At 51.2% G+C, this 24,915-nt stretch overlaps 1 protein-coding gene across 1 annotated transcript; it reads left to right on the top strand.

Annotated features, from left to right (window-relative positions):
- The first annotated feature begins 425 nt into the window (after positions 1-425).
- On the top strand, positions 426-23,670 carry Sarm1 (sterile alpha and TIR motif containing 1). The gene is made up of 9 exons (XM_052756341.1): positions 426-1,676; positions 7,163-7,781; positions 9,273-9,485; positions 9,776-9,867; positions 9,990-10,225; positions 14,989-15,091; positions 15,157-15,346; positions 21,551-21,672; positions 21,870-23,670. The coding sequence occupies exons 1-9, from the start codon at positions 1,210-1,212 to the stop codon at positions 21,997-21,999; spliced, it is 2,172 nt and encodes a 723-aa protein (XP_052612301.1). The 5' UTR covers positions 426-1,209; the 3' UTR covers positions 22,000-23,670.
- The last annotated feature ends 1,245 nt before the right edge of the window (positions 23,671-24,915 follow it).

A 24,915-nucleotide genomic window follows, 5' to 3' on the forward strand; every position in this document is an offset into this window, starting at 1 on the left:
TTGAGGAAGCATGGTTCTCTCCAAGCTGGGCTTCACCGTGCAGGAAGCAGCGGCTCCATTCTTGTCTTTAATTTTAGATTTATGTATTTTATTTTGTGTGCGTGTGTGAGTGTCTGTACACCACGTGCATGCCTGGTGTCTGTGGAGGTCAGAAGTGGACTTTGGACACCCTGGAACTGGAGTTTTGAACAATTGTGAACTGCCATATGAACGCTGGGAATCGAATCGGGGTCCTCTGCGAGAACCAGTGCTCTTGAAGACCAAGCCATCTCCCCACTCCCAGAGCCTAAGATTCCTAAGGCTTCCACCAACCCACTGATCCTCAGTGGACCACCCCTGAACCCACCCTCAGTGACCCCATCTATAAAGAATGGACTGGTTGGGCATATTTTTAACTCACAAAGTGTGATCCCTCTATGAAGAAGATGCTCATTGTTATAGAACGCCAGGTTTTGTGCCAAATTTCAGACACCGGTACGCTTTTGAAGCCCTTAAGTTTTCTGTTCTGTAATCACAGGGGACTGTGCCTTTGGTGTCTCTTCCCTGTGGGCCTCGGTAGTCTCAGCGGCAAAATGAAGCACTAAATCTTACTCCCTATAGACATGTGAGGCCTAAGTGGAAACAGGCATTAAAGGGCCTTAAGAATCTCAACTACGATTCTTTAGCCATCCGAAGGGGATGTGGGTCCATTCAGGCGGTTTGCTTCCACATCACCCGGGGCGGGGCGAGCGATGGGGATCGAGGACCGCTCTTCCCAGCCCTTTCCACTATCTAGCAAACCGCATAGGGGAGCCGACTAGAGAAAGGAGGTGGGGCCCGTGAGGCCTGGGGTGGGGCTTTCGCCTGCGGCAGGGGCGGAGCCTGCGAGAATTAGGGGCGGGGCGTCAAATCCTTGACTCCGCTACTCAGAGGCGTGGTTGCTGTTGAGCATCTCAGCTCCAAGGAGCGAGAGGCTGGAGCTGCGCTTTGTTCCTGGCACCGGGGTCTCTATCCTCCCGCGTCGGGCCCATCCTTTGCTTCCCTCTCCCTGCATCCCCTTCCCCAGCTGCTGCGTCCCCGAGCTGCCCTCCTCCCCCTGCTTCTAAACTTGTGGCCCAGCGCCCTTGCCAGGTCCTGGTTTTTGCTTCCCCCCCCCCCCCGCCAAGGCCGGGGTCGCTCCGCCAGGCCCCGCCCCTCCGGGCGCGGTATGTCCCCCGCTGCCCAGCGCCCATGGTCCTGACGCTGCTCTTCTCCGCCTACAAACTGTGCCGCTTCTTCGCCATGTCTGGCCCACGGTCGGGCGCCGATCGGCTGACGGTGCCGGGGCCGGATAGGAATGGCAGCGCCAGCCCGTGGTGGGCTGCGGGCCGCGGGTCTCGCGAAGTGTCGCCCGGGGTGGGCACCGAGGTGCAAGGCGCCCTGGAGCGTTCGCTGCCAGAGCTGCAGCAGGCGCTGTCTGAGCTGAAGCAGGCAAGCGCGCCGCGGGCGGTGGGCGCGGGCCTCGCCGAGGTCTTCCAGCTGGTAGAGGAGGCCTGGCTGCTGCCGGCCGTGGGCCGCGAGGTGGCCCAGGGTCTGTGCGATGCGATACGCCTGGACGGTGGCCTCGACTTGCTGCTGCGGCTGCTGCAGGCACCGGAGCTAGAGACCCGCGTGCAGGCCGCACGCCTGCTGGAGCAGATCCTGGTGGCTGAGAACCGGTGAGGGAAAGCGCCCGTGAGGTGTGGAGAGGCCAGGGCAGCGGATGTGGTTGGAGATGGCATCCCATTGCTGAGAGCCTCCTGAGCCCATAGTTCTCCCCGTGTATCTGGGTGCCCTTCTATGCTGTCCTCTCACTAGGCCAGTCATGACCTCATTCTGCAGCGTCTGATCAGGAACAAAAAGGTTTTTTTTGCTGGATTGAGAGGGTGGGGCAGAGGAAACTTAGGCACCTTCCCTTCCTCTGCATGTGGGAACAGACTAAGCCTGTCTGCTATCTTCACCTACCTCCTGGGACCTTCTCTGAACTATGAAGCCCTCAGAGAGCTCATTTTCCCAATCCTTTGGTGCCAGAGCAAAACGAGCTGTCACGTTCCTAATTCTCGCCGAAATCTCAGGCTCTCAGCTCAGAATTTTTGGAAAAGTCAGTTTCAGCACGTTGCCCTCACAAGTGCTGTGGCAATGAGCCAGGGGCTCTTTCTCTGGCGTTTTCAATCACGTGGAAACAATGTAACTGTCAAAAATGCACGAACAGAACAGTTTAGGTTGGGAGACCCAAGGTGAAGTTCTGCTTGCCTTCCCTCTCTCATCTAGCATCTGGTGTCCTGATAGGGATGGGCCATGAATATGGAGAACCCAAAAATGGAGTGGATGCTTGCTGAGTGTGTTGGGGCCCAGTTTGGCTGGTGTGGGCTTGGTACATGGGACACGAAGCTAGAACTAGTACTTGTGGAACGTGGGTGCAGACAGCAACCCAGGAGGAGCAGGACTGCAGGATGCAAACATATTGATATGTTTTCTAGAATGAAAATGACCATCCTCATCTACTGAGAGCTCTGAGAGAGTAATCTCTAGAGTACCAGTTCCCAAACACAGGTAGATGTTGCTTCAGGACCAAGGACAGGGCACAAGTCCTGGTGGCCTTCATGCTCTTTCCCCAGAAACCCAGGGGCTCTGCATTCTTCCAGGGTGTGCAGGCGTAAGAGTGGAAGGGAAGGGGGAACACACTGAGGGTCTATGCTTATGAATGTCTCCCTCCCCCACCAGCCAGCCTCCTCACTGACTCCTTTACCATTCTGTTCTGGCAGCTCTGGTCTTCCTCGGGTATTGCTGCAGCCACTTCCCAGAATCCTAGATCACTCTCTCTCACCCCTGAGCTGTCAACAGTGCAGGACTCTTCAAACCTGGTTCCATAACACCCAGTGAGGGCACCATCTAACAGCCTTCTAAATCACAGGCCACCCCACCAGGGGAAGAGGATGAATATAACCAACATAGCCTCAGGGACGCTAAACGGCCTCCCCCAGAATCTTAAATGAATAATAGAGGTGGCTGTTTTTAACATAAGGAAAGAAAATTATTGCACATAAATTAAAAAATGCAAATGTGTGCAAAAAAAGAGTATAATGCTAAAAGTTTTCAGTAAAGCCTCCTCTGTGGAGGAAAACCACTGAACTAACTTTTTGTATATCCTTCCGGAGAAGGGCAGAGCATACACAAGCATTTGCTCATATATGTAGAGTCACATATAAATAACTGTCCCCTACTTGGCAGCTGGAATTTGAAACCAGACCTGTGTATCTCAAAGATTATGGGCATTTCATCAGATGCACGGCCTCAGACAACAGAATTGGGAAGTGATTTAACAGTTCTCACAACCACCACACAGCTTTAACCTCAGGGAGGTGTCTGGACATAGGAAAAGGTAAGGGCTGGAGGCTAAGACTTAAGGTCAGAATAAACTTCCAGCTGTGAACTGATGTTCCCAAGTAAGCCTTTCACTTCACTGGGCCTTAGGTTAGTCCTCTGAAAATATGAGTGTTAGTGTTAGATGAGATGGTTTCTTCTTCTTCTTCTTTTTTTTCAGGTTTTTTTTTTTTTTTTGAGACAGGGTTTCTCTGTGTAGCTTTGTGCCTTTCCTGGATCTCACTCTGTAGACCAGGCTGGCCTCGAGCTCACAAAGATCCACCTGACTCTGCCTCCCAAGTGCTGAGATTAAAGGCTTGTGCCATCACTGCCTGGCGGTTTCTTCTTTTAATTTTTCATTTTATGAATGTTTTGCCTGCATGTTTATCTGTGTACCATGTGTGTGAAGTACACATAGAGGTCAAAAGAGGGTGTTGGATACCCTGGAACTGGAGTTATAGAGGATTGTGAGCCACCATGTGGATTCTGGTCATTGAACCCAGGTCCTCTGGAAGAGCAGCCAGTGCATTTAACTGCTGAACCAACTCTCCAGTCCTGAGATGAGTTCTTAGGCACATTCTAGCCCTGATAGTCTAAGAGTTTACCTAGTCCAAAGTCAAGATGAAGGATCTTGAACTCTGGAGGCAAACAGACCTCTCAAAAATTCTGTGACCTTGGGTTTGGCATGATCTCCCTCTGACCTTAGCTTTCCTCACTGGTAAAAGGCATGCCTGAGTTCCAGATTCCAGGACGGATAGTTAGGACCCATTTGTTCCTTTGGGGTGGACTGTAGAGAGGCTGAATGATGAGGTCAGCAAAGCTTTGCTGAACTTATGGCATGTCCAGGGGCTTAGCCAGACCACACAAAGTGTACAATGCACTGCACACTGTGCGTTATGGTCCTTGTGGCATCCACAGAGCCAGAATTCTGTTGCCTGTTAAGTCTTTGGAAATCACCTGACTAGGGGACACCATCTGTGGAGGTAGGTGAGACAGGAAGTCTTCTCCTCTGCCTGGAGAGTGGCAGTTTGCGTGCTGCTCTGGTGACCTTCAGGATCTGCCTGGGGCATACCCTCGCTGCAGCAGCCAGTTTCTTAAAGCCGAAACACAAACTGGACACTCCTTCCCCGAAGCTCGTCAGTGGCTTCCTGTGTGTCACAAAGACAAAGTACAGATGCCTCAAGGAAGCTGAAGAGGCTGTCGTCGGTCAGGACTGGTTTCTTCCCCACCCTTTCTTTAGACCCTCTGCTTTAGCATGTGGGAGTGTGGTTAGCTCCCTGGGGGTACCATCTCTCCAAAAGCTGCAAGCCCGGGCATGCACCTGTGTCTACAATGCAAGATCCCCTTCTCCTGGCTCACGTCCTAACATCCGCCAGACATAATCCCCTAAGCAACCATTGACTGACTATATTTCATGTATCTAGTGAGATCTTTTCTTCTCTTTTGTGATGCTAGGGATTGAATTCAGGACCTTGCACATGTTAAACAAGCACTTTGCCATTGAGACCCAGCCTGTCTGTCTGTCTGTCTGTCTGTCTGTCTGTTGGAGACAGGATCTCACTAAGTTACCTAAGCTCGCCTCCAACTCACTGTGTAGTACTGGCCTTGAACTTTCGATTCTCAACTTCTTTTTTTGTTATTTGTTTATTTGGTTTTTTGAGGCAGGATTTCTTTGTGTAACAGCCCCGGATGTCCTGGAACTCACTCTATAGATCAGGCTGACCTCGAACTCACAGAGATCTGTCTGCTTCTGCCTCTCGAGTGCTGGGATTAAAGGTGTACACCACCATGCCCAGCGTGATTCTCAACTTCTTGAGTAGCTGAGATTACAGATGTGTGCTGCTGTGCCCAGCCTGGTAAAACCTCCAGATTTGTTTTGAGTTCAGGCACTTTTATTTTACACAAACGGTGCTGTGTTATATAAACACAATATGTTTCCTTTTCCAACTCCAGGTTAGGGTCTTAAGATCCTTCATGTCACATACCAGAAGTACTGGGACACACCTTTAATCCCAGCTCTCAGGAGGCAGAGGCAGGTGGATTTCTGTGAGTTGAGGCCCGCCTGGTCTACATAGTGAGTTCTAGGATGGCCAAAACTACATAGTGAGATCTGTATGGAAAAAATAATAATAAAAAAGATCCTTCCTGTTACAGTGTTATAAATCTGCTCAATCATTTATTACAGTGATGAGCACCTGTCCAGTTACCCCTGGTCTCTTTATTCATGGCTCCAACTTCCTTGCTTCACAAATAGCACCTTGTCAAGCATCTTTACACATGTACCTTCAGTTGGACTCTTTTTAGGAGAGATTGCCTGCTCCCCAGATTAACTGACCCAGCTGGCACCCCTCCCACAGTGCTCAGGACCTTCACAACCCTCTGCTCTCTGTGTTTGCTTACCTGTCAGGCAATCTTTATTCCTTTGACTACCCAGAACATTGCAGTGTCTCTTTATGTTTTGGATTTTCTCCTTCATATATTGTCCAAGACTCTGCTCGTTTGCTATTGAATTCTTGCATTTTGTTGGTTTGGATATTTACTTACACACTCTATGCATAAGTAAACCCCTTCTTGATTTTCTTTTTCCTGGCTGATGTTAGACCCTGTTTATCTCTGGCCTTCTTTCTCTTCCTCAAACATGCTAGCTCATCAGTGACAGGACCTTTGTCTTGGCTCCTTCCCCCTGCCCCGCCCCTCCACCCCCCACCCCATATACACATTAGGCTCTTCTCTTAGCTATTTGCAGGCAGGTTTCCCAATATTATTTCCCAGATAGAATCTCCTTAGACACATCCCTCTTCCTTGACATCATCCAATTTGCTAGCATGGCGCCCTACTTCTGAGAACTTGGTCGCTCATTGGTTAGTTGTCAGGCTTAATCACTGCTTAATGTCAGCCTCTGTAGTGCCAGGTTGGGCACACAATAGGACCTCCAACAATGTGACCGAGTGAATGAATAGGCACACACCAGCCATGGAAAGGGAGGTATCGTCAAAGAGTGTTGTATGTCCAGTGATGTATCAAATGACAAATTCACATTTATTGAGTTTTATGGATTATCTTTTTTTTTTTTTTTTTTTTTTTTTTTTTGAGACAGGGTTTCTCTGTGTAGCTTTGCGCCTTTCCTGGAACTCGCTCTGTAGACCAGGCTGATCCGCCTGTCTCTGCCTCCCGAGTGCTGGGATTAAAGGCTTGCGCCACCACCGCCCAGCAAAAATGTATTTCTTTTATTGTGCCTCTGTGCTTGTAAGTGCATGTGTGTGCAGGTGCACCCCAAGACCAGAAGAAAGCAATGGTTCCCCAGAACTGGAGTTAATAGACATTTGTGAGCCATGCCCCTGATATGGGTGCTGGGAACTGAACTCTGGACTTCCCTGCAAGAGCAGCAAGTGCTCACTGGCTGAGCCACCTCTCCAGCTTCTTTATGGATTATCTTGTTAGTCCTGATAATATTTTTCTAAGATAGGCATTATTTTCCCGTTCGTGAGGTGAGGAAACTGAAGTCGAGAAATGAGGTGTTTGCAATTAGAAAGCAGCAAAGAAGAACCCAGGAGGGCCCAGGGATCGGCCATAGAGATCGGCTTTGGGAAGAAGGTAAAGGAGGAGGTGGCTGTGGCCGGGTTAGAGCTCCCTGATAACAAGAGAAGAAACACAAGTTAGGGTCTGAACAAAAAGGGTAATAATGCTGCCTGCCATGTCTTTTACACCAGTGAAGCCCAGAGATCGGGCCAGGCCTCCGTGAGAAAGCCAAGCTCTGGAGACTGCCGCCACACCACGTTCTCATTCTCCTGTCTCCCGGTAGGGACCGCGTGGCGCGGATCGGCCTGGGTGTGATCTTGAACCTGGCGAAGGAGCGCGAGCCGGTGGAGCTGTCACGGAGCGTGGCGGGCATCTTGGAGCACATGTTCAAGCACTCGGAGGAGACGTGCCAGAGGCTGGTGGCGGCGGGCGGCCTGGATGCGGTGCTGTACTGGTGCCGCCGCACAGACCCGGCGCTCCTGCGCCACTGCGCCCTGGCGCTGGCGAACTGCGCGCTGCACGGGGGCCAGGCGGTGCAGAGATGCATGGTGGAGAAGCGCGCCGCCGAGTGGCTCTTCCCTCTGGCCTTCTCCAAGGAGGACGAGCTGCTTCGGCTGCATGCCTGCTTGGCGGTGGCGGTGTTGGCTACCAACAAGGAGGTGGAGCGCGAAGTCGAGCACTCTGGCACGCTAGCGCTCGTCGAGCCGCTCGTGGCGTCGCTGGACCCCGGCCGCTTCGCCCGCTGCCTGGTGGACGCCAGCGACACAAGCCAGGGTCGCGGGCCAGACGACCTGCAAAGTCTAGTGCTGCTGCTCGATTCGTCCCGTTTGGAGGCTCAGTGCATGGGGGCTTTCTATCTGTGCGCCGAGGCTGCCATCAAGAGCCTACAGGGCAAGACCAAGGTACTGCTGTAGAGGAGGGCGGCTCAAGGGTTAGAGAGCGTTTGGGAAGGAGTCTCAGAGGAAGCTATATGCAACTGGGATTTGGAGTATTCTTAAGAATGAAGTGAATAGGGGGCTGGAGAGATGGCTCAGCAGTTAAGAGCACTGGCTGCTCTTCCAGAGGACCTGAGTTCAGTTCCCAGCACCCACATGGTGGCTCACAACCATCTATAATGGGGTTCTGAGGCCCTGTTCTGTCTGATGCCCTGTTCTGCCCTTCAGAATATGCAAATAGTGCACTCATATGCATAAATAAATAAATCTTTTTTTAAAAAAGAATGAAGTGAATAGACAGCGATGATGGAGCATGTCTGCAGAGGCAGACAGACCTCTGTGACTTTGAAGCTAGTCTGGTCTACATATCGAGTTCCAGGCTAGCCAGGGCTTTAATATATATATTATATTTATATATATATATATATATATATATATATATATATATATATATATGTTTAGGTGAAGCAATCAGAAGGTAGAAGGACCAGTCATTTTGGCCTTGAAGGTGAGACTCAAAGTTGTACTTGGCCTTTGGGGACAAGAGGAAGATATTGAGAAGTTTTTAAATAGGAGACCCTCAAGTTTTACAAAGATCAACCTGGCTGTTGTAGAAGTGGGGGTGATCGTGGTAGCTCGATGCTGTTGTGCTGGGGAGACAAAGAAAGTGGAGGAAGGGAGGAGTGTGGACTATAGCAGAGAGAAGTAGACAGGTTAGGGAATTCTGCTTAGGAAGGGGGTGAGGGGGGTGACGGTGCTTCTCGGCCATGAATATGAGGAGGTAAACTGGGTGAGAGACACAGTGGAAGATCAGTGGGTCCTGTTGAGTTCCGGGTGTCCGGTGTTCCGGGAAACTTCAGTGGACAGCTAAGCCACCTGGAAACGAGATGGCAGCTGGGGACAGAGGCTTGGAGTAGGACCTCAGTGTAAATGTCACAAAGGATCCCCAGGGCCAAGATCTAAACCACAGCCGTTGCCTACTCCCTCGACTTACTGTGACCTTGAGCAGCTGGCTTTCTCCCTCTGAGCCACGTTTTTACTTTTTGGAAAATTGAAGGAGTCAATGGAATGCGTGGCGGAGTTGCTGATCAATCTGAATTCTCATGAATTAGTGGGGTCAGGCTAGAAAAACTAAGGGTTTAGAACACCACAGATGTGCGAGCTGAGAGTGTAGGGCTCAGGGTCTGCTGCCACCTGGCGGTCATATTGAGAACTACAGACTTTATCCTAGGGTGCATGGGCAAGGAAGTTGGAGGTCCTAATCAAGAGTGGATGGGTTTCCGGAGGGCAAATGCACTGGGGACGCAGGAGAGGGCGCGACACGGATGACTTAGTGATGAAGGCTAGGACAGTTTGGTGGGCCTTTCCTCAGTGAAAAGAGAGATGAGACTGAGCACTTCCCGTGGCAGCTGGGGAGCTGGGAACCTTAGGCTCCCTCAATCCATCCTCCTTCCAAAGGTGTTCAGTGACATCGGTGCCATCCAGAGCCTGAAACGCCTGGTTTCTTACTCCACCAACGGCACCACGTCGGCGCTGGCGAAGCGTGCCCTGCGCCTGTTGGGCGAGGAGGTACCCCGGCGCATCCTGCCCTGCGTGGCCAGCTGGAAGGAGGCCGAGGTCCAGACCTGGCTGCAACAGATCGGCTTCTCCCAGTACTGCGAGAACTTTCGGGTAGAGCCGCGGGCAGCCACCTCCCCCTACACCAAACGGGAGCATCCCTGAGGGGCGCGCGCGCGGCCCCTGGGAGCGTCCTGAGCACAGGCGTCCGCGTGCCCTGTAGGCCACACGCCAGCAGCGCCACCCTGGCCTTTTAGCAGTGGGAAACCTGCAGTCAGCCACCCTCAGAGTCCCATTGGCCTCCACCGCCACCTCCTGTTCCTTTCCCTTGCATCTTGAGCTGGGGGGGGGGGGGCGCGGAGGGAGGAGAAGGAGAGCCTTCCTCACACCTCCCCCTCCCCCAGGATCAGCAGGTAGATGGTGACCTGCTTCTGCGGCTCACAGAGGAAGAACTCCAGACAGACCTGGGCATGAAATCAAGCATCACACGCAAGAGGCAAGGAGCCCCCAGCCAGTCCAACCCAGCTGGGGCTTAACTAGCCTCCCCCTACTGCCACCAGCCCGTCCTTAGCACCCTGAGCATCGGAACTGTAACATCATCTTCTCCCTCCTGGGCAGGTTCTTTCGGGAGCTCACGGAGCTCAAGACCTTTGCCAGCTATGCTACCTGCGACCGCAGCAACCTAGCGGACTGGCTCGGCAGCCTGGACCCTCGCTTCCGCCAGTACACCTATGGCCTGGTCAGCTGCGGCCTGGACCGCTCCCTGCTGCACCGAGTGTCAGAGCAGCAGCTCCTGGAAGACTGTGGCATCCGCCTGGGGGTGCATCGCTCACGCATCCTCTCTGCAGCCCGAGGTAAGAGCGCCCACCTGGGAACCCCACTCCGGCTCCAATCCTGAAAGGGATGGGCCGCCCAGGCTGGAGACTCAGCCTCCCTGAGGAGTGAGCGCCTGGCTGGGTTAGACTGGCCTGGAGGATGTAAAGATGAGTCTGCTGCCTTCTGCCCTTAAGAAGCCCTCCACCTGAGATGGGTACCAGGGTGGGAGGAAGGAGGTGTGTACGATCAGCAGGTGGCCACGGTAGGAAGCGTTTTCAGGACTCCTATGGGAGCCCAGAGGAATCACTGCCTGTCTTGGTCACTCAAGTTCAGACTTGGAGAGGAGGAGATGTTGTCCAGGTTTTGAGGAATGGGGTGGGGGGAGCAGGGAGAACAGGAAGGACAGCCAGGCAGGAGTAGCTTTAGCAAGTATAAGGACAGGCAGGACAGTACCTGGGTGCCATTGGTGGGGCACTGGTAGTTTGGGGTGGGGAGGTGGGGGTTGGGGAAAGGCTTATCCTAGTATCTGGCAGCTTACAAAGTCGGGCAGTATGTCCCAGCAGAGCCTGGGCATGGGCAGCCTTTCTTTTCTTTCTTTTTATTTTTTTTCGAGACAGGGTTTCTCTGTGTAGCTTTGGTGCCTGTCCTGGATCTCGCTCTGTAGACCAGGCTGGCCTCGAACTCACAGAGATCCACCTGGCTCTGCCTCCTGAGTGCTGGGACTAAGGGTATGCTCCACCACTGCCAGGCAGCCTTTCTTTCCTTACTGACTTGTTTTCATTGGACAATTAACTCTTTGGCTAGCTCTTACATGTCAATAATGATGTATCCCAAGTATCACAGTCAGTTTTCTTTTGAGACTTATTTTTATTTTATGTGTATGAGTGTTTGTCTGTGTGTATGTATGTGTACCTCATGAGCTTCCAGTACCCATAGAAACCAGAAGAGGGCATCACAGCCCCTGTAACTGGAGTTACAAATGGTTGTGACCCACCAGGTGGTGCTGGGAACTGGACCTGGGTCCTCTAGAAGAGCAGCCAGTGCTCTGAACCTCTGCGTCATCTCTCCAGCCCTTGCAGTAAGTTGTTAGTCTGTAATCTCATAACTGAGTGTGGAGGTATGCACCTGTAACCCCAGCACTTGGGAGGCAGAGGCAGGAGGATTGCTGAAAGTTCAAGACCAACTTGGTATACACATGGAGTCCAAGACCATCCAGGGCTATGGAGGGCAATCCTGTCTCAAAAAAAAAAAAAAAACAAAAAACAAAAAGATAACCCACTTATTTCTATAACCACCCTATGTAGTAGGAGTTCAGTATTTAAATAAACTCTTACAAACTTTTAAAGAATAAAAAGAGGCTCTTAGGGCTGCTGGGATGGCTTAGAGGACAAAGGTTCCTGTTGCCAAGCCTGATGCCCTGAGATCGATCTCTATGACTCACATAGTAGGAGAGAACGCACTGCCCCAAGTTACCCTCTGACCTGCACAGGCGCTCTGTGGCACCCCACCCCATGAATATATAAATGTAAGGAAACATTTTTTTCAAAAGAGACTTGAACTTGAAAAATAAATATGGCAGTGTCCAGCTTGAGGTGTTTGGAAAAGTGTACCCTGTGTAATCAAAGTTTCCATCCTAGGTTCTAATTTTGGAGATAATAAAATGAAAATAAAATAATTTAAAAACATTTCCCAGGGTTATAAAAGCCATTAAGTGACAACTGGGATTTGAGCCTATTGTTTTTAATGCATCATAAACAGACAAATGTGTGTGCTGTTAATTATGAATATTATTAGAAGATGAGTCCATTCATTTTATCCTTCCACTCAGCAAGAACGCACTAAGCACCTCATGGACTGTTTCTTCTGCCTTAAGAAAAGCAGCTCAGCCTTGATCCTGTAACTCCCAGTGAAACTCCAAGATTTCCTTTGTTGCTGTTCCTTCTTTTGTTTTGTTTCATTTTTGAACACAGAATCTATGTAGCATTGGAACAGGCTGGCCTTGAACTTCAGAGATGCATCGGCCTCTGCCTCCCAAGTGCCGAGATTAAAGGCATATGCCACCACTGCCTAGCTAAGACTTCCTTTCTTCCTTCCCTCCCTCCCTCCCTCCCTCCCTCCTTCCCTCCCTCCCTCCTTCCTTCCTTCCTTCCTGTAAGGTTCTAAGACAAAAATAAATGTCATTCTGAAGAATAAAGAACCACGCAGTCTTCAAGTTTTGTTTTAATTATCTATCTATCTATCTATCTATCTATCTATCTATCTATCTATCTATCTATCTATCTATCTATCAAGACAGGGTTTCTCTCTTGTAGCCCCAGCTCTCCTGGAACTCGCTCTGTAGACCAGGCTGGACTTGAACTCAAGATCTGCCTGCCTCTGCCTCCCGAGGGCTGGGATCTGTACATCACCACACTCAGCTGTTTTGTTTTGTTATTTTATATGTGTATAGTTTGTTTGTATGCCACATGGGTGCATGCGTGTTAATGCATGTGGAGTCCAGAGGTCAATGTTGGGGTGTCTTCTTCTTCCTCTATTGCTTGACACTGTTTTTTGTTTTTGAGACAGGGTCTCACTATGTAGCCACACTGGCCTGGAACTCACTAAAGAGACCAAGACTGGCCTCAGATTCACAGAGATCTTGCCTTTGTCTCCCATTGCTGGGCTCAAGGCATGTGTCACCACAGCTATGTTATTTTTTGGAGACAAGGTCTCACTTGATTCAGAGCTCACCAATTGGCTAAGTTGGCTGACACCTGTCTCTCAGTTCCCCCTTTCTCCACCCTCCTCCCTTCCCCAGTACCAGGGCTACAGGCATGCGCCACTGTGCACAGTTTGCATTTTTCCTGTTTTATTGTCTGGTGTGTGTGTGTGTGTGTGTGTGTGTGTGTGTGTGTGTGTGGCATTGCAGTCAAGCCAATGGCCTTGCACATGAGGAGCAAATGTTCCTCTTCTGAGCCACATTCCCTGTCCATGCATACCTTTTTTTAAATCTTATTTGTCTTATTACATGTATTTATTTGTGTGTGTGTGTGTGTGTGTGTGTGTGTGTGTGTGTGTGTGTGTGTGTGTTGGGGGGCAAACACACCATAGCACATGTGTGGAGTTTAGAAGAGAGCTTTGTCACTCGGGTCTCTCCTGTCCACCCCAGTCCCTGGGATTGGTGGCAAGTGTCGTTACCACTGAGCCATCTTACCGGCCCATGCAGTTTTTTGTTTGTTTTACATAGGGACGATGACATACTCAGAGGGCAGTTTTAGGAAGATCCCTCTGGTGATGTGGCACATGGAATAGGATGGTTATCCTGAATGGCTTGGGGAGCTGTCTTAGTTAGGGTGTCTATTGCTGTGAGGAGACACCATGACCACAGCAACTCTTATAATGAAAACATTTAATTGGGGTGGCTGGCTTACAGCTTCAGAGATTCAGTCCATTATCATGACGGGGAGCATGAGGTGTGCAGGCAGAGGAAGTGGGCTGAGACACTGGGTGGTATCTTGAATATGTGAGATCTCAAAGCCCACCTCCACGGTGACACACTTCCTCCAAAAAGGCCACACTTACTCTAACAAAGCCACACCTCCTAATAGTGCCACCCTCTATAAGATTATGGGGGCCAATTACATTCAAACTACCACAGGAGCCCGTTGAGGAGGCTGGTGCTGGACACCTGCAGCAGGGATGAGTCCCAGATGATGAGTAGACAGAAGGGAGATCCACACAGCAAGGCACCTGGTGCTGAGCACCGCACAGCAGCTCCAGAGGGCGGAGGTTGCTCTGCTTTATTTACTGCTGTATCCTAGCACTGAGGCTGGCAGCCAGAATCCTGTACGAACTTAGTGAATTAAGTGATCCCCTCTGCAGCAATGTGACCCTCTCTTTCCCGCTCTCTCTCCCCCCCTTGTATGTGTGTGTATGTGTGTGTGTGTGTGTGTGAGTGTGTGTATGTATGTGTGTGAGTGTGTGTGTGTGTGTGTGTGTGTGTGTGTGTGTGTGTGTGTGTGTATGTGTGTGTATGTGATCAGACAAGGTCTCATGTAGTTCAGTCTGGTCTTAAACTTGCTATATAGTTGAGACTAGACTTGAACTTGTGATCTTTCTGTCTCCACCTCCCCGGGATGATAGGCACAGACCGCCACGCCCAGTTTTCAGTTTTCCCCTTCACGGTGGCCTGAAGCACAGCCATGCTCTTCACTTTCATCAATTTTCAGAAAACTAGATCTTTGTGAGGTAGGCTTTGTATTGGATGATTTTGCTTAGCTGCAGGTTGATGTGGCTGTTCTGAGCCCCTGTGAGGTCGGCCCCTAGGCTAGGATGTCCGGGAGGTATATTCAATTCCTCTTCCCTTGCAGTAGTTTATACTCATCGTGGGTTTCTCAGGACATTGACACCATTTTAAGGTGAGGAGCACCAGCTCTTACTGACTAAGATGTCAGGCGGGAGTTGAGGCAGAAGCCTGGGTTCCCGATGGAATTGAGAGAGAAGGGCCGAGGGGGAAGGGCTTAACCTAGGCTCAGTTTGGAGCGCTTGTGGGCACCTGGCCAAGCTAGTCTGCAGTTCAGAAGGAAAGCAAGGCTAGAGAGTCATGTCAGTGTCCCTAAAGCACAGACCCTTCCTGCCCAGGGCTAGCCAAGGGGTGACTTTCCTTCCCATAGGAGCCATCTCAGTGACCCTCTCTGGGGCAAGTCATCTAGCCCAGACTGGCCTGAGAAGTTTGAACAGACAGGGGACTAAGATGATAGACCTCATGATGAGTAGCGGGGGTGGGGCACCCTCACCTCAATGTCTCTTTCCTTGGCTCCAGAAATGCTACACTCACCATTGCCCTGTACCGGTGGCAAGCCCAGCGGAGACACCCCAGACGTCTTTATCAGCTACCGGAGGAGCTCGGGTTCCCAGCTGGCCAGGTGAGGGGGGTGGGCAGGTGGCTGGGGTTTGGGGCCAGGCCATGGTGTTGACGCTATTCCTGCAGCCTCCTGAAGGTGCACCTGCAGCTGCATGGCTTCAGCGTCTTCATCGATGTGGAGAAGCTGGAAGCCGGCAAGTTCGAGGACAAGCTCATCCAGAGTGTCATGGCGGCTCGAAACTTTGTACTGGTGCTATCTGCTGGGGCGCTGGACAAATGTATGCAGGACCATGACTGCAAGGACTGGGTGCACAAGGTAGGTGACGGCCTGGGCCTCTGTGATGAAACATTGCGTGGGGCGGAGGGGATGAGGTTTTCCCCTCATCCCTTGTTTTCTGTACACCCCAGCCACACTCAATCCCCGATCATCTTTCTGGCTCCGCTGGAAGTCAGGAGCCATTGCTCAGTCTGGGGTAGGACTTTAGCAAACGACTTAGGTTCTCGAAGCCTCGTTTTCTCAGCTGCAAAGTAGGGATTGCTTACCTGCCCCATTCATTTGGAAGGCTATAGAGTGAGATCAGGGAGGGATACAAATGTGTGGGAAATATAACATCTGCGAGCTGGGAACGGTGGTGCATCCTACAATCCCAGCACTTGTGAGGCAGAGGCAAGAAGGTTGTCTCAAGCTCAGGACCAGCCATGTCTATTTATCAATTTCTGGACAAGTCAGGGCTACCTAGTGAGACCTTGTCTCAAAACCCAAAGAAAACCCCCAAACAAAACCTTTCACAGGGGTCATCTAAGATCATCAGAAAATACAGATATTTACAGTATGATTCATAATAGTAGCAAAATCAGTTATGAAGTAGTAACAGAAATAATTTTATGGTTTGGGGTCACAACAACATTATGAACTGTATTAAAAGGTCGTAGCATTAGGAAGGCTGAGGACCACTGATCTAGGATATTGTTAAAAGGACTCACAGGGCTAAATTGGGAACCCTTCAGCAGGACGCCTGGCACATAGGTACTGTTCAGTAGTGGTAGCAATTATTATTATCAATTTAATTTTTGGACTACATCTGTTAAATTCACCATTGTACCCCCAGGGCACAGTAGGATGAAATAGCCCTTGCAGAAGGCACAGACAATGGGTCCATAGCACACCTACAGATTATCAGTCATGCATCAGTCAGTAGGGATTGGAGCTTGGGCTGGGGGATGCAGTAGTCAACTGAGGTGAGGTTTTGTTGCCTCCAGGCAGCTGAGGACAAGAGTATGCCCCACCATGAACCTGAGCTGTGGCACTGGCCTGTAGACTCAGCTACTCAGGAGGCTGAGGCTGGATGATGATTTGAGCCCAAGACCTGCTCTGGCAACACAGCAAGACCTTGTCTCTTAGCAACAAACAAGGCAATGAGGCTGGAGAAAATGTTCAGTGGTTACTGAGGAAGACCAGGGTTTAGTTCCCAGCACTTACAACCTCCTGTAATTCCAATCCCAGGCCATCTGATGATATCTTTTGGCTTCCCAGGGCACTTGCACTTATGTACACACACACAAATACACATACATGCCCCTCACATACTCACACAAGCACGCATATGCACACAAGCGTAGACACAAATACACATAATTTAAAATAAAAAACAGGGCTGCGTGTGTTAGCACACACCTTTAATCCCAGCACTTGAGAAACAGAAGAAGGTGGGTACATTTCTTTGACTTTGAGTCTGGGCTACATAGCAAGATCCAGGCCAGCCGGGATCAGCTATATAGTAAGACCCTGTCTCAATAAAATAAAATTAAGCTGGGCAGTGGTGGCACACACCTTTAATCCCAGCACTCGGGAGGCAGAGGCAGGCAGATCTTTGTGAGTTTGAGGCCAGCCTGGTCTCCAAAGCGAGTTCCAGGAAAGGCGCAAAGCTACGCAGAGAAACCCTGTCTCGAAAAAAACAAAATAAGTAAATAAATTAAATTAAAATTAAAACATGAACAAACACTGTAAAAATATGCCCACAATGACTCGTGTAAACACTGAGCCAGGAAGCCGGGCAGTGGTGGTGTGCGCCTTTAATCCCAGCACTTGGGAGGCAGAGGCAGGCAGATCTCTGTGAGTTCGAGGCCAGCCTGGTCTACAGAGTGAGTTCCAGGAAAGGCACAAAGCTACACAGAGAAACCCTGTCTTGAAAAACCAAAAAACCAAAAAACATAAAACAAAAAAAAAAAACAAAAACAAAAACACTGAGCCAGGGCTGGAATGATCAGGGGAGGCTTCATGGAGGAAGCAGAGCTTGAGAAATGTCTTAAGAATGCTGGTGAGGGTCTGGCAAGATGGCCCAGTGGTTAAAAGCATATGCTGCTCTCACAGAGAACTGGAGTTCAGTTCCAAGCACCACATAAGGCAGCTCACATCCTCCTATAACTTCAGCTCTAGGGGATCCAGCACCCTCTTCTGCCCTCTAAAGGTACCTGCAACTATCCATACACATAGTTAAAATAAATACATACTTTTAAAAAGCAGAATGCAGACGAATGGAGGAGAAGGTGCTCCAGGCAGGGAACAGCGTGGGTGAAGGAGCAGAGTTGGGATAAGACAGGGTCACACACTCACAGGCTTCAGACTTGAGGCTCAGAGAGGCAGCATAATTGTAGTGTGGAAATCCGAAAGGCTAGGGTTTAAAATCTGTCTTTGGTTCTGTGTAATTCTGGAGCAAATATCTAAATGTTCCCCCAGCGAGTGGCAGACCCAGGACTCACTCAGATGCTTAGCAGAGGCAGCAAGGCTTGGATGACACAGGCCTGGATGAACTTGAACTTTGAAGGCTTGGTCTGGGCTCCATGTTTGAGGGGCTTGGGAGGAAACACCTTCTGCTCTTGGCGTCCCTTCCAAGGCTCCGGGAGACCAGTCTGTGAAAGCTCCACATGTTCTCTTCCCGGGCTCCACCACTGAGCCTGGCAAGGAAGGAGCTTCCAGGTGCTGGCTTGGCTTGCTCCCTGGATTCTGTCCAAAGACTTTGTCATCCTCTTTGGTTGTTTGCCGTGCCTAATTGTCTCTGGTTTTCATACTCCCTTCCCAGAAGCCACATTTAGTGGCTAATCAATATACAAACCCACAAGTGAACTGCACTTAAAAAAGTCCCATCCCTGATGGGACTTGAAAGGCAAAACCCATTTGGTAAGTGCTTACCAGATCACTATTAACAGGGAATAATGTCCCCAGAACAGTCTGTGGGGCAGGCTTTACCCTCTGCACTTTACAGAGAAGGAGCCCATTATTTCCTTTTTAAATTTTTTTTTTCCTTTTTGGAGATAGGTTATAGCTATGTATACCCCAGGTTAGCCCCAAACTCACAATCCCCGCACCTTAGCCTTCCCTTGTGCTAGAATTACAGTCCTGAGCCACCACACCCCACGGCTCCTTAAATATACAGTTTTTAAGTGCTACCCCCCTGCTCTAACCACTTGCTGTGGAATGCTGCCATTATTCCACCCAACAACCCTGTAAGATCATTAACTGTCATTAACCCTATTCTACATATTAGAAAACAGACTTTGAAAGCCCATTATTTCTGCCGTGGATCATACAGCCTGTGTCAGAGACGCCACACAGTCCTTACTTGTTTCAAGGTTGTAACCAAATACTGGACAAGAAACTCCAGGAAGGAAAGGCTCATTGGCTCATGATGCAGGGGCTGCATCCATCATGGCGAGGGAAGCCTAGAGGCAATATCACGCCTGTCGGGGGCAGGAGGAGGCTGCTAGCTCTCACCTTTGGGTCAGGAAGCAGAGGGGGTGCCATTCAGTTGGCTTTCTTCTTTGTCCCCTTGTACTCAGTCTGGGACCTCAGCCCGTGGAATGGTGCCAGCTACATTCGGGGCATCCCCCCTTAGTTATCCGCCCCCCTAGAAACACCATAATAATCTTTCACCAGGGCTTTGTGAAAGATGCTGAGAAGTATGACTAATGAGAAACAGGCATGACCCCCTGCCCTTAATCACCTGTGGTACCACAGAGAAGAAAATATGAAGTGAATCACCCCTGAATTAGTTGAAGTTTGCGACAGAGCAGCAGAGCCCATGGGAATTCGCATGGGAGATCTGACTTGATCAGGATGTGAAGGCAAGTTCCTCGGGGAAGTATCAGCTGAGCTCAGACCAAAACCGTGAGTGGATACAGGTGAGAGAGGAAGGAACCATGCTCGAGGCAGAGGCCACAGCATGTGCCAAGGTCCTGTGCAGGGAGAGGAGAGAGAAAATGGAAGGGGCGGGGAGCTCTGGCTGAGAGGACAGTGCAGGGGTGGAGTTTGAGAGGCAGGCTGTGGATGACACACAGGGCCTTGCAGGCCACATTAAGGATATAAAACTCAATTCTAAGAGCCAGGTCAAGTCCAGAAGTGAGATGTCAGATTTTCCTTACATTGAGCCCTGGGGCTCACTGGCCAGCCAGCCTAGTCTACTTGGTGAGTTCCAGGCCGGTGAGAGACTCTGTATAAAATAGGGGTGGTGGCATTTGTCTTAGTTTGCTGTCTGTTGCTGGGACAAAACACCCTATTCTCCAATGCAACTTGGGGAGGAAAGGGTTTACTTGGCTTACAAGTTAAAGTCCACTGTCAGGGAAACCAAGGCAAGGACTGAGGCAGAGACCACGGAAGAATGCTCCAGTGGTCTGGGCCCTCTCACATCAATCATTAGTCAAGAAAATGCCCGACAGACTTGCCTACAGCCAAGCTGATGGAGACATTTTCCCACCTGAGGCTCCTCTTCCCAGATGACTCTAACTTGTGTCAAGTTAACAACAAACTAGCTGGGACAATTGGCCTCTTGCCAACTTCACACAGTCGTACATCACTAGACAACCCTAACTTTCCTTGTTTATCTCCAGGTTCTCATTAACATCACTATCACAATATAAAACACATTTCAACTTTTGTTTGTTTGTTTGTTTTTTGAGACAGGGTTTCTCTGTGTAGTTTTGGTGCCTGTCCTGGAACTCGCTCTGTAGACAAGGCTGGCCTCAAACTCACAGAAATCCGCCTGGCTCTGCCTCCCGAGTGCTGGGATTAAAGGCATGTGCCACCGCCGCCTGGCGTCACATTTCAACTTTTAAAATTCCACTGCCTAAAATTTAAAACTTAAGTCCAATCTCTTTGAAAACATCAACACCTCTTTAGAAGTCCAAGTCTCTCAACTGAGGGCTCCTGTAAATTAAATTAAACACGTTTTTACTCTAAGAGGGAAGAAGCCATCACAATCGAACCAGAGCAAAACCAAGAACACAACAGTGTAAACAGCTCAGTGTTCAACATCTTGGACTCATGATTTTCTGGGCTCCACACACAATAAATGAGCAACAAACAAATCCATCTCCGCAATGGTCTGAGGAAGAGAGGCAAAATGAGGGACAGGCCGGGCTGGTGGAACTTTCACACCTGCAGGCTTTCACCTCCATGGTCTATGTACCACCCTCGAACCTCAGACCCCACTGCTGAGGAGAGCTTGTGGAGGTTTTAGACATCGGCAGGACTGATGAAATTGTGGCTACTGGCACTGAACTCATTCAGCAGCCCCCTCTGAAAAGTCCTAAGCCCCGTGCTGTGGATGGTCTTTCTCATGCCCAGCCCCCATCAGGAATTTTCTAGGCCACTTCCCCCATCCAGCCTCTGGCTAGGATCATTATGATAGTAAAAATACACTCTGAAGACTCCAGTAGTTTTAGGCACTCTAAGCCTGCCTGTCCTAGGATAAAGACTAAAGGTTTATGAAGTTCCATGAAAGCCGAGAGAAGTCAGGGTACATTCCAGAACCAGTGTTTTGCCCCACACTCAGTCTGGAGCTAAGGGCCCTCTCCTACATGGTGGTCCCAGGGCTATTGAGTGGGATGGAGGCCTGTGTCAGCCAGATCTCTATCACATGACAAGGCACCCAAGAAAGTCAACAGAAAAGGGAAGAAGAGTCAGGCATGGTGGTGCACACCTTTAATCCCAGCACTCAGGAGGCAGAGGCAGGTGGATCTATGAGTTTGAGGCCAGCCTGGTCTACAAAGCAAGTTCCAGAACAGCCAAGACTGTTGCACAAAGAAACTCTGTCTCAAAAAAAAAAAAAAAAGGAAAGGAAAGAAAGGAAGAAGGAAGGAAGGAAGGAAGGAAGGAAGGAAGGAAGGAAGGAAGGAAGGAAGGAAGGAAAGGGAGGGTATCTTCCTTTAGCCCATGGTTTTGAGCTGTGGATTCATGGCCACTTGGCCCTGTCACCTTGAGTCCTGCTGTGAAGCAGAACATTCACGGTGGCCAGGAGGCACAGAGTGGGGAAGGGGCAGAGTCCTGCTCTACCAGGGGTACCCCTTCTGCCCCCCCCCCCCCCATGACCTACTTTATACAACTTAGTCCCCACGTCCTGAAGTCTCCACCACTTCCCAACAGCGCCGTCTACTGGGGACCGAACATCCAAGACATGAGCTTCCTTGGGGGTTATCCAAGATCAAACCTCAACAGTCTCTTTCCCTTTCTTGATTCTTTCTCCAGGAGATTGTGACTGCTTTAAGCTGTGGCAAGAACATTGTGCCTATCATCGATGGCTTCGAGTGGCCCGAGCCTCAGGCACTGCCTGAGGACATGCAGGCTGTACTCACCTTCAACGGCATCAAGTAAGCCCTGGGCCCTAGGGAGAGTTGAGGAAGGAGCTGGGGTGTGTGTGTATGTGTGTGTGTGTGTGTGTGTGTGTGTGTGTGTGTGTGTGTGTGTGCGCCACCCAAACCACCAGCAGCACCTGGGTGAAGAAAATGGCACTGGCCCACAGCAGCCTCTGCCCACCCTCTGACCCCTTTGGCCTCTGTGTCCACAGATGGTCCCATGAGTACCAGGAGGCCACCATCGAGAAGATCATCCGCTTCCTGCAGGGACGGCCCTCTCAAGACTCCTCTGGCGGCTCGGATACCAGTTTGGAGGGAGCTGCACCAATGGGCCTGCCTTAACCTGTCCCAGTTCCCATGCCCAGCCGTGACTCCTGGTTCCATCAGCTCCCCACCCTAAAGGAGTAGCTCCTCTAGAGCCGCCCTGGGCTGAGACAAACCAGGCTCTTCTCAGGGAAAGGCTTTCCCTGCTGCCCACTGTGGCCCACTTCTAACCCAGAGATGCCAGGCACGGGGTGAGATGAGAGGACACTCCTCTGTCAGGCCCTGCCATCAGGTTCCAACTCCCATCCAGAGCCATGTCCCTGCTTCGATCTGGACCCTCAAGATAGGGGAAGGACATTCTCCCATCTCCTGCCCCAATAGCAGCCAGCTTGAGAAGGGTGAGGTTGGCAGGCTCTGGCAGGAGTCAGGACAACGGGCCCAGGAGGCATCTGGGGTTGAGGATCCCCCAAAGGCTGTCCACTCACATTGTGCCTGGCCTCTGGCTCACCTGGCTTCCTGATGCCTCATGGCCTTGCTCTATAACTACTTGGTACCCCTGTCAGACCTCTTTAGGCAGCCTCCTTTGCCATGCTGGGAGTCAGGGTGCATCTGAGCCAGCCCTCTGCCTGGCCTCGCTGCCCTTTCTGGTGCAAGAAGGGGCCCCTTGCTTGTGCAGGGAGACCCTAAGAACCCACCCTAGCCCAAACCTCTGTGCTGTGCCTAAAGCTCTTGCCTAGCCTGTTCCAGCTGGCTTCCCCAGCTCTTCACCCACACAGGGCTTTTCACCCTCTTATTCAGAGAAGGAGACCAGAGAAGCTCCAACAGCACCAGTAGCCTGAGCAGAACCTGCACCATGGGAAAGAGGCAGGACCTCCGTGGGCAAGGGTCAATTCCTGGGGCAGATTCTCCCACCGAAGTGTGTCCACATCCACTGGGAATCTTGTCAAGACTCAGAGCAGGCCATCTGGGAAGCGCCTGAGACGCTGCAGTTTTCAGATTCCCAAGTGAGCTAATGCAAGGCCCTCACCGGTCCCAGCCATGTTCCGAACACCCTCACCCTGGTCCCTAACCCTCGCAGCAGCTTTTTCCACTGTCACCCCAGTTTTACAGAGAGGAGTGGCTGAATGATAGGCCCAGGTCCCCAAATCATTGGTGGCAGTCTCCGGATTCTGCCCTAGTCCTGGTACCCAGCACCACAGCTTCCAGACCTGTTCTCCCGAGACTCAAGCTGGGTAGTAGCCGCTCCCTGGCCCCAAAGAATTGAGCAGTATGGGGTGGGTCTTAGGCAAAAGGCTGGGCCAGAGGCATACAGAAATAACTGGGCAGGACTGTCCCATATCCCTCCCCCCACTGTACAAAGAGGGCAGGACACCCAGGCTCCAGCTTGGAGTCAGCTGGCACCACCCTGCCACTGCCTTCAGGAGGCAGTGGGGTCACACCTCTCCCGGAGGTGGCCGGGTTACTTGCTCTCAGTCCCCACTGTCAGAGAGCCAAGGGGCTTCCTCTCCAGGCTTAGGGACCTCTTCCTTCCACTGTCCTTCCTGCCAAAGACCCCCTCTTCCACGGGTCGTGGCTGGCCTCTGGCTGTGACTATCTGTAGTCCTGGTCCATCACCAGTGCCAACCCCACATCCTATTCTGAGGTGAGGCAGATGGAATGGTGGCCTTGATGACCAACTCAATGACAATACAGTGTATGAGTCCCCCTGGGGAAACGTCGTCTTCAGTCCACACTCTCCAGAGGTCCCCATGGGCAGTACTCAAGAAGTTTCGGGGTTTTGTTTGGGACATATGTCACCGCTGCCTCCAGTGTCTGGCCTTCTGCTGACCTGTCCCCTCCTGTCTTCCTGGGGGACCAGAGCACAGCCTTCTGTCCCAGCCAGGGTAGCAGAAGTGTCAAGGCTCCTCCAGCTAGGCACTGTGCTGGGTGTGGCACATCTCAGATGGCAGGCAGAGCAGCAGCTGGGCCTCAACTTCTGCCAAGCCTGGCTGACCACACTGACCTTGAGGCGGGCTCTTCAAGCTGCCCAAGCTTGCATGGTCTGTGGGATCAGAGTTTTCTGCCTGGCTGGGCTATATAGCTGCTGCCCCCAAGCTGGGACTGAATCAGGTCACTACGCTACACCACCTACCCCTCTCCGGTGGGCAATGTGCTCAGGACACTGAGAGGGTAAAAATCCAGCCATAGTTGGTTCACCCCTTCACTAGGCATCTCATCCTGGGATGCATGAAGTTGGAGGGATCCTTGTAACCAGACAGTTTAGGAGGAGTGCTGACCCAGGTTTCACTAGGTTCATTCAAGGTCAAGGTGCCAGAGTGGAGCCTTTTCCTCCTCACAGCCTCACGGTGGTGGGGTCAGCGGAAGAACGTTTCTTGCTTAGTTTCCATCTCCAGAGTGAGGCAGGAGTGTGGAGGCAGGATGGACCCTGCTGCAGCTCAGTGAGCCTTAGAGGGGAGGGGGGGCAGGAGGGACCCTGCTGCAGTTCAGTGGGCCTTAGAGGGGAGGGGAGGCAGGAGGGACCTGCTGCAGTTCAGTGGGCCTTAGAGGGGAGGCGAAGGAGGGGTGTGGAGGCAGGATGGACCGCTGCAGCTCAGTGGGCCTTCATTTTCCCTGGGAGAATTGTCTTTTACCTGCATGGTTTCCAGCCAGGAAACTGCCTCGCAGGGTAGGTAGGTGGGTAAGTGCAGATGGTCTAGCTCTCAGGGACAGTTCCGGTTTGAAGAATCACAACCCCCTCCCCCACCCCCACTTTGGGTCAGCTTGATGGGGAGACTGCCAGTTGCCAAAAACAGCAGCTTCACAACAGGCCAGAGTCTGCCTTTCAGCTCTGGGTCCAGGTCCAGGTCTTTCCAACCTCCATTCACTCATGGAAGCAGGAAGGATGGTCTCAGTGCGCGCGCGCACACACACACACACACACACACACACACACACACACACACACACACACACACACGGCCCTGCTGGGCACGGAGCTGTGTGGGAGGGCAAAAC

Source organism: Peromyscus californicus, unplaced genomic scaffold, assembly GCF_007827085.1.
Source record: "Peromyscus californicus insignis strain IS unplaced genomic scaffold, ASM782708v3 Scaffold_3__1_contigs__length_106647218, whole genome shotgun sequence".
NCBI classification, from domain to species: domain Eukaryota; kingdom Metazoa; phylum Chordata; class Mammalia; order Rodentia; family Cricetidae; genus Peromyscus; species Peromyscus californicus.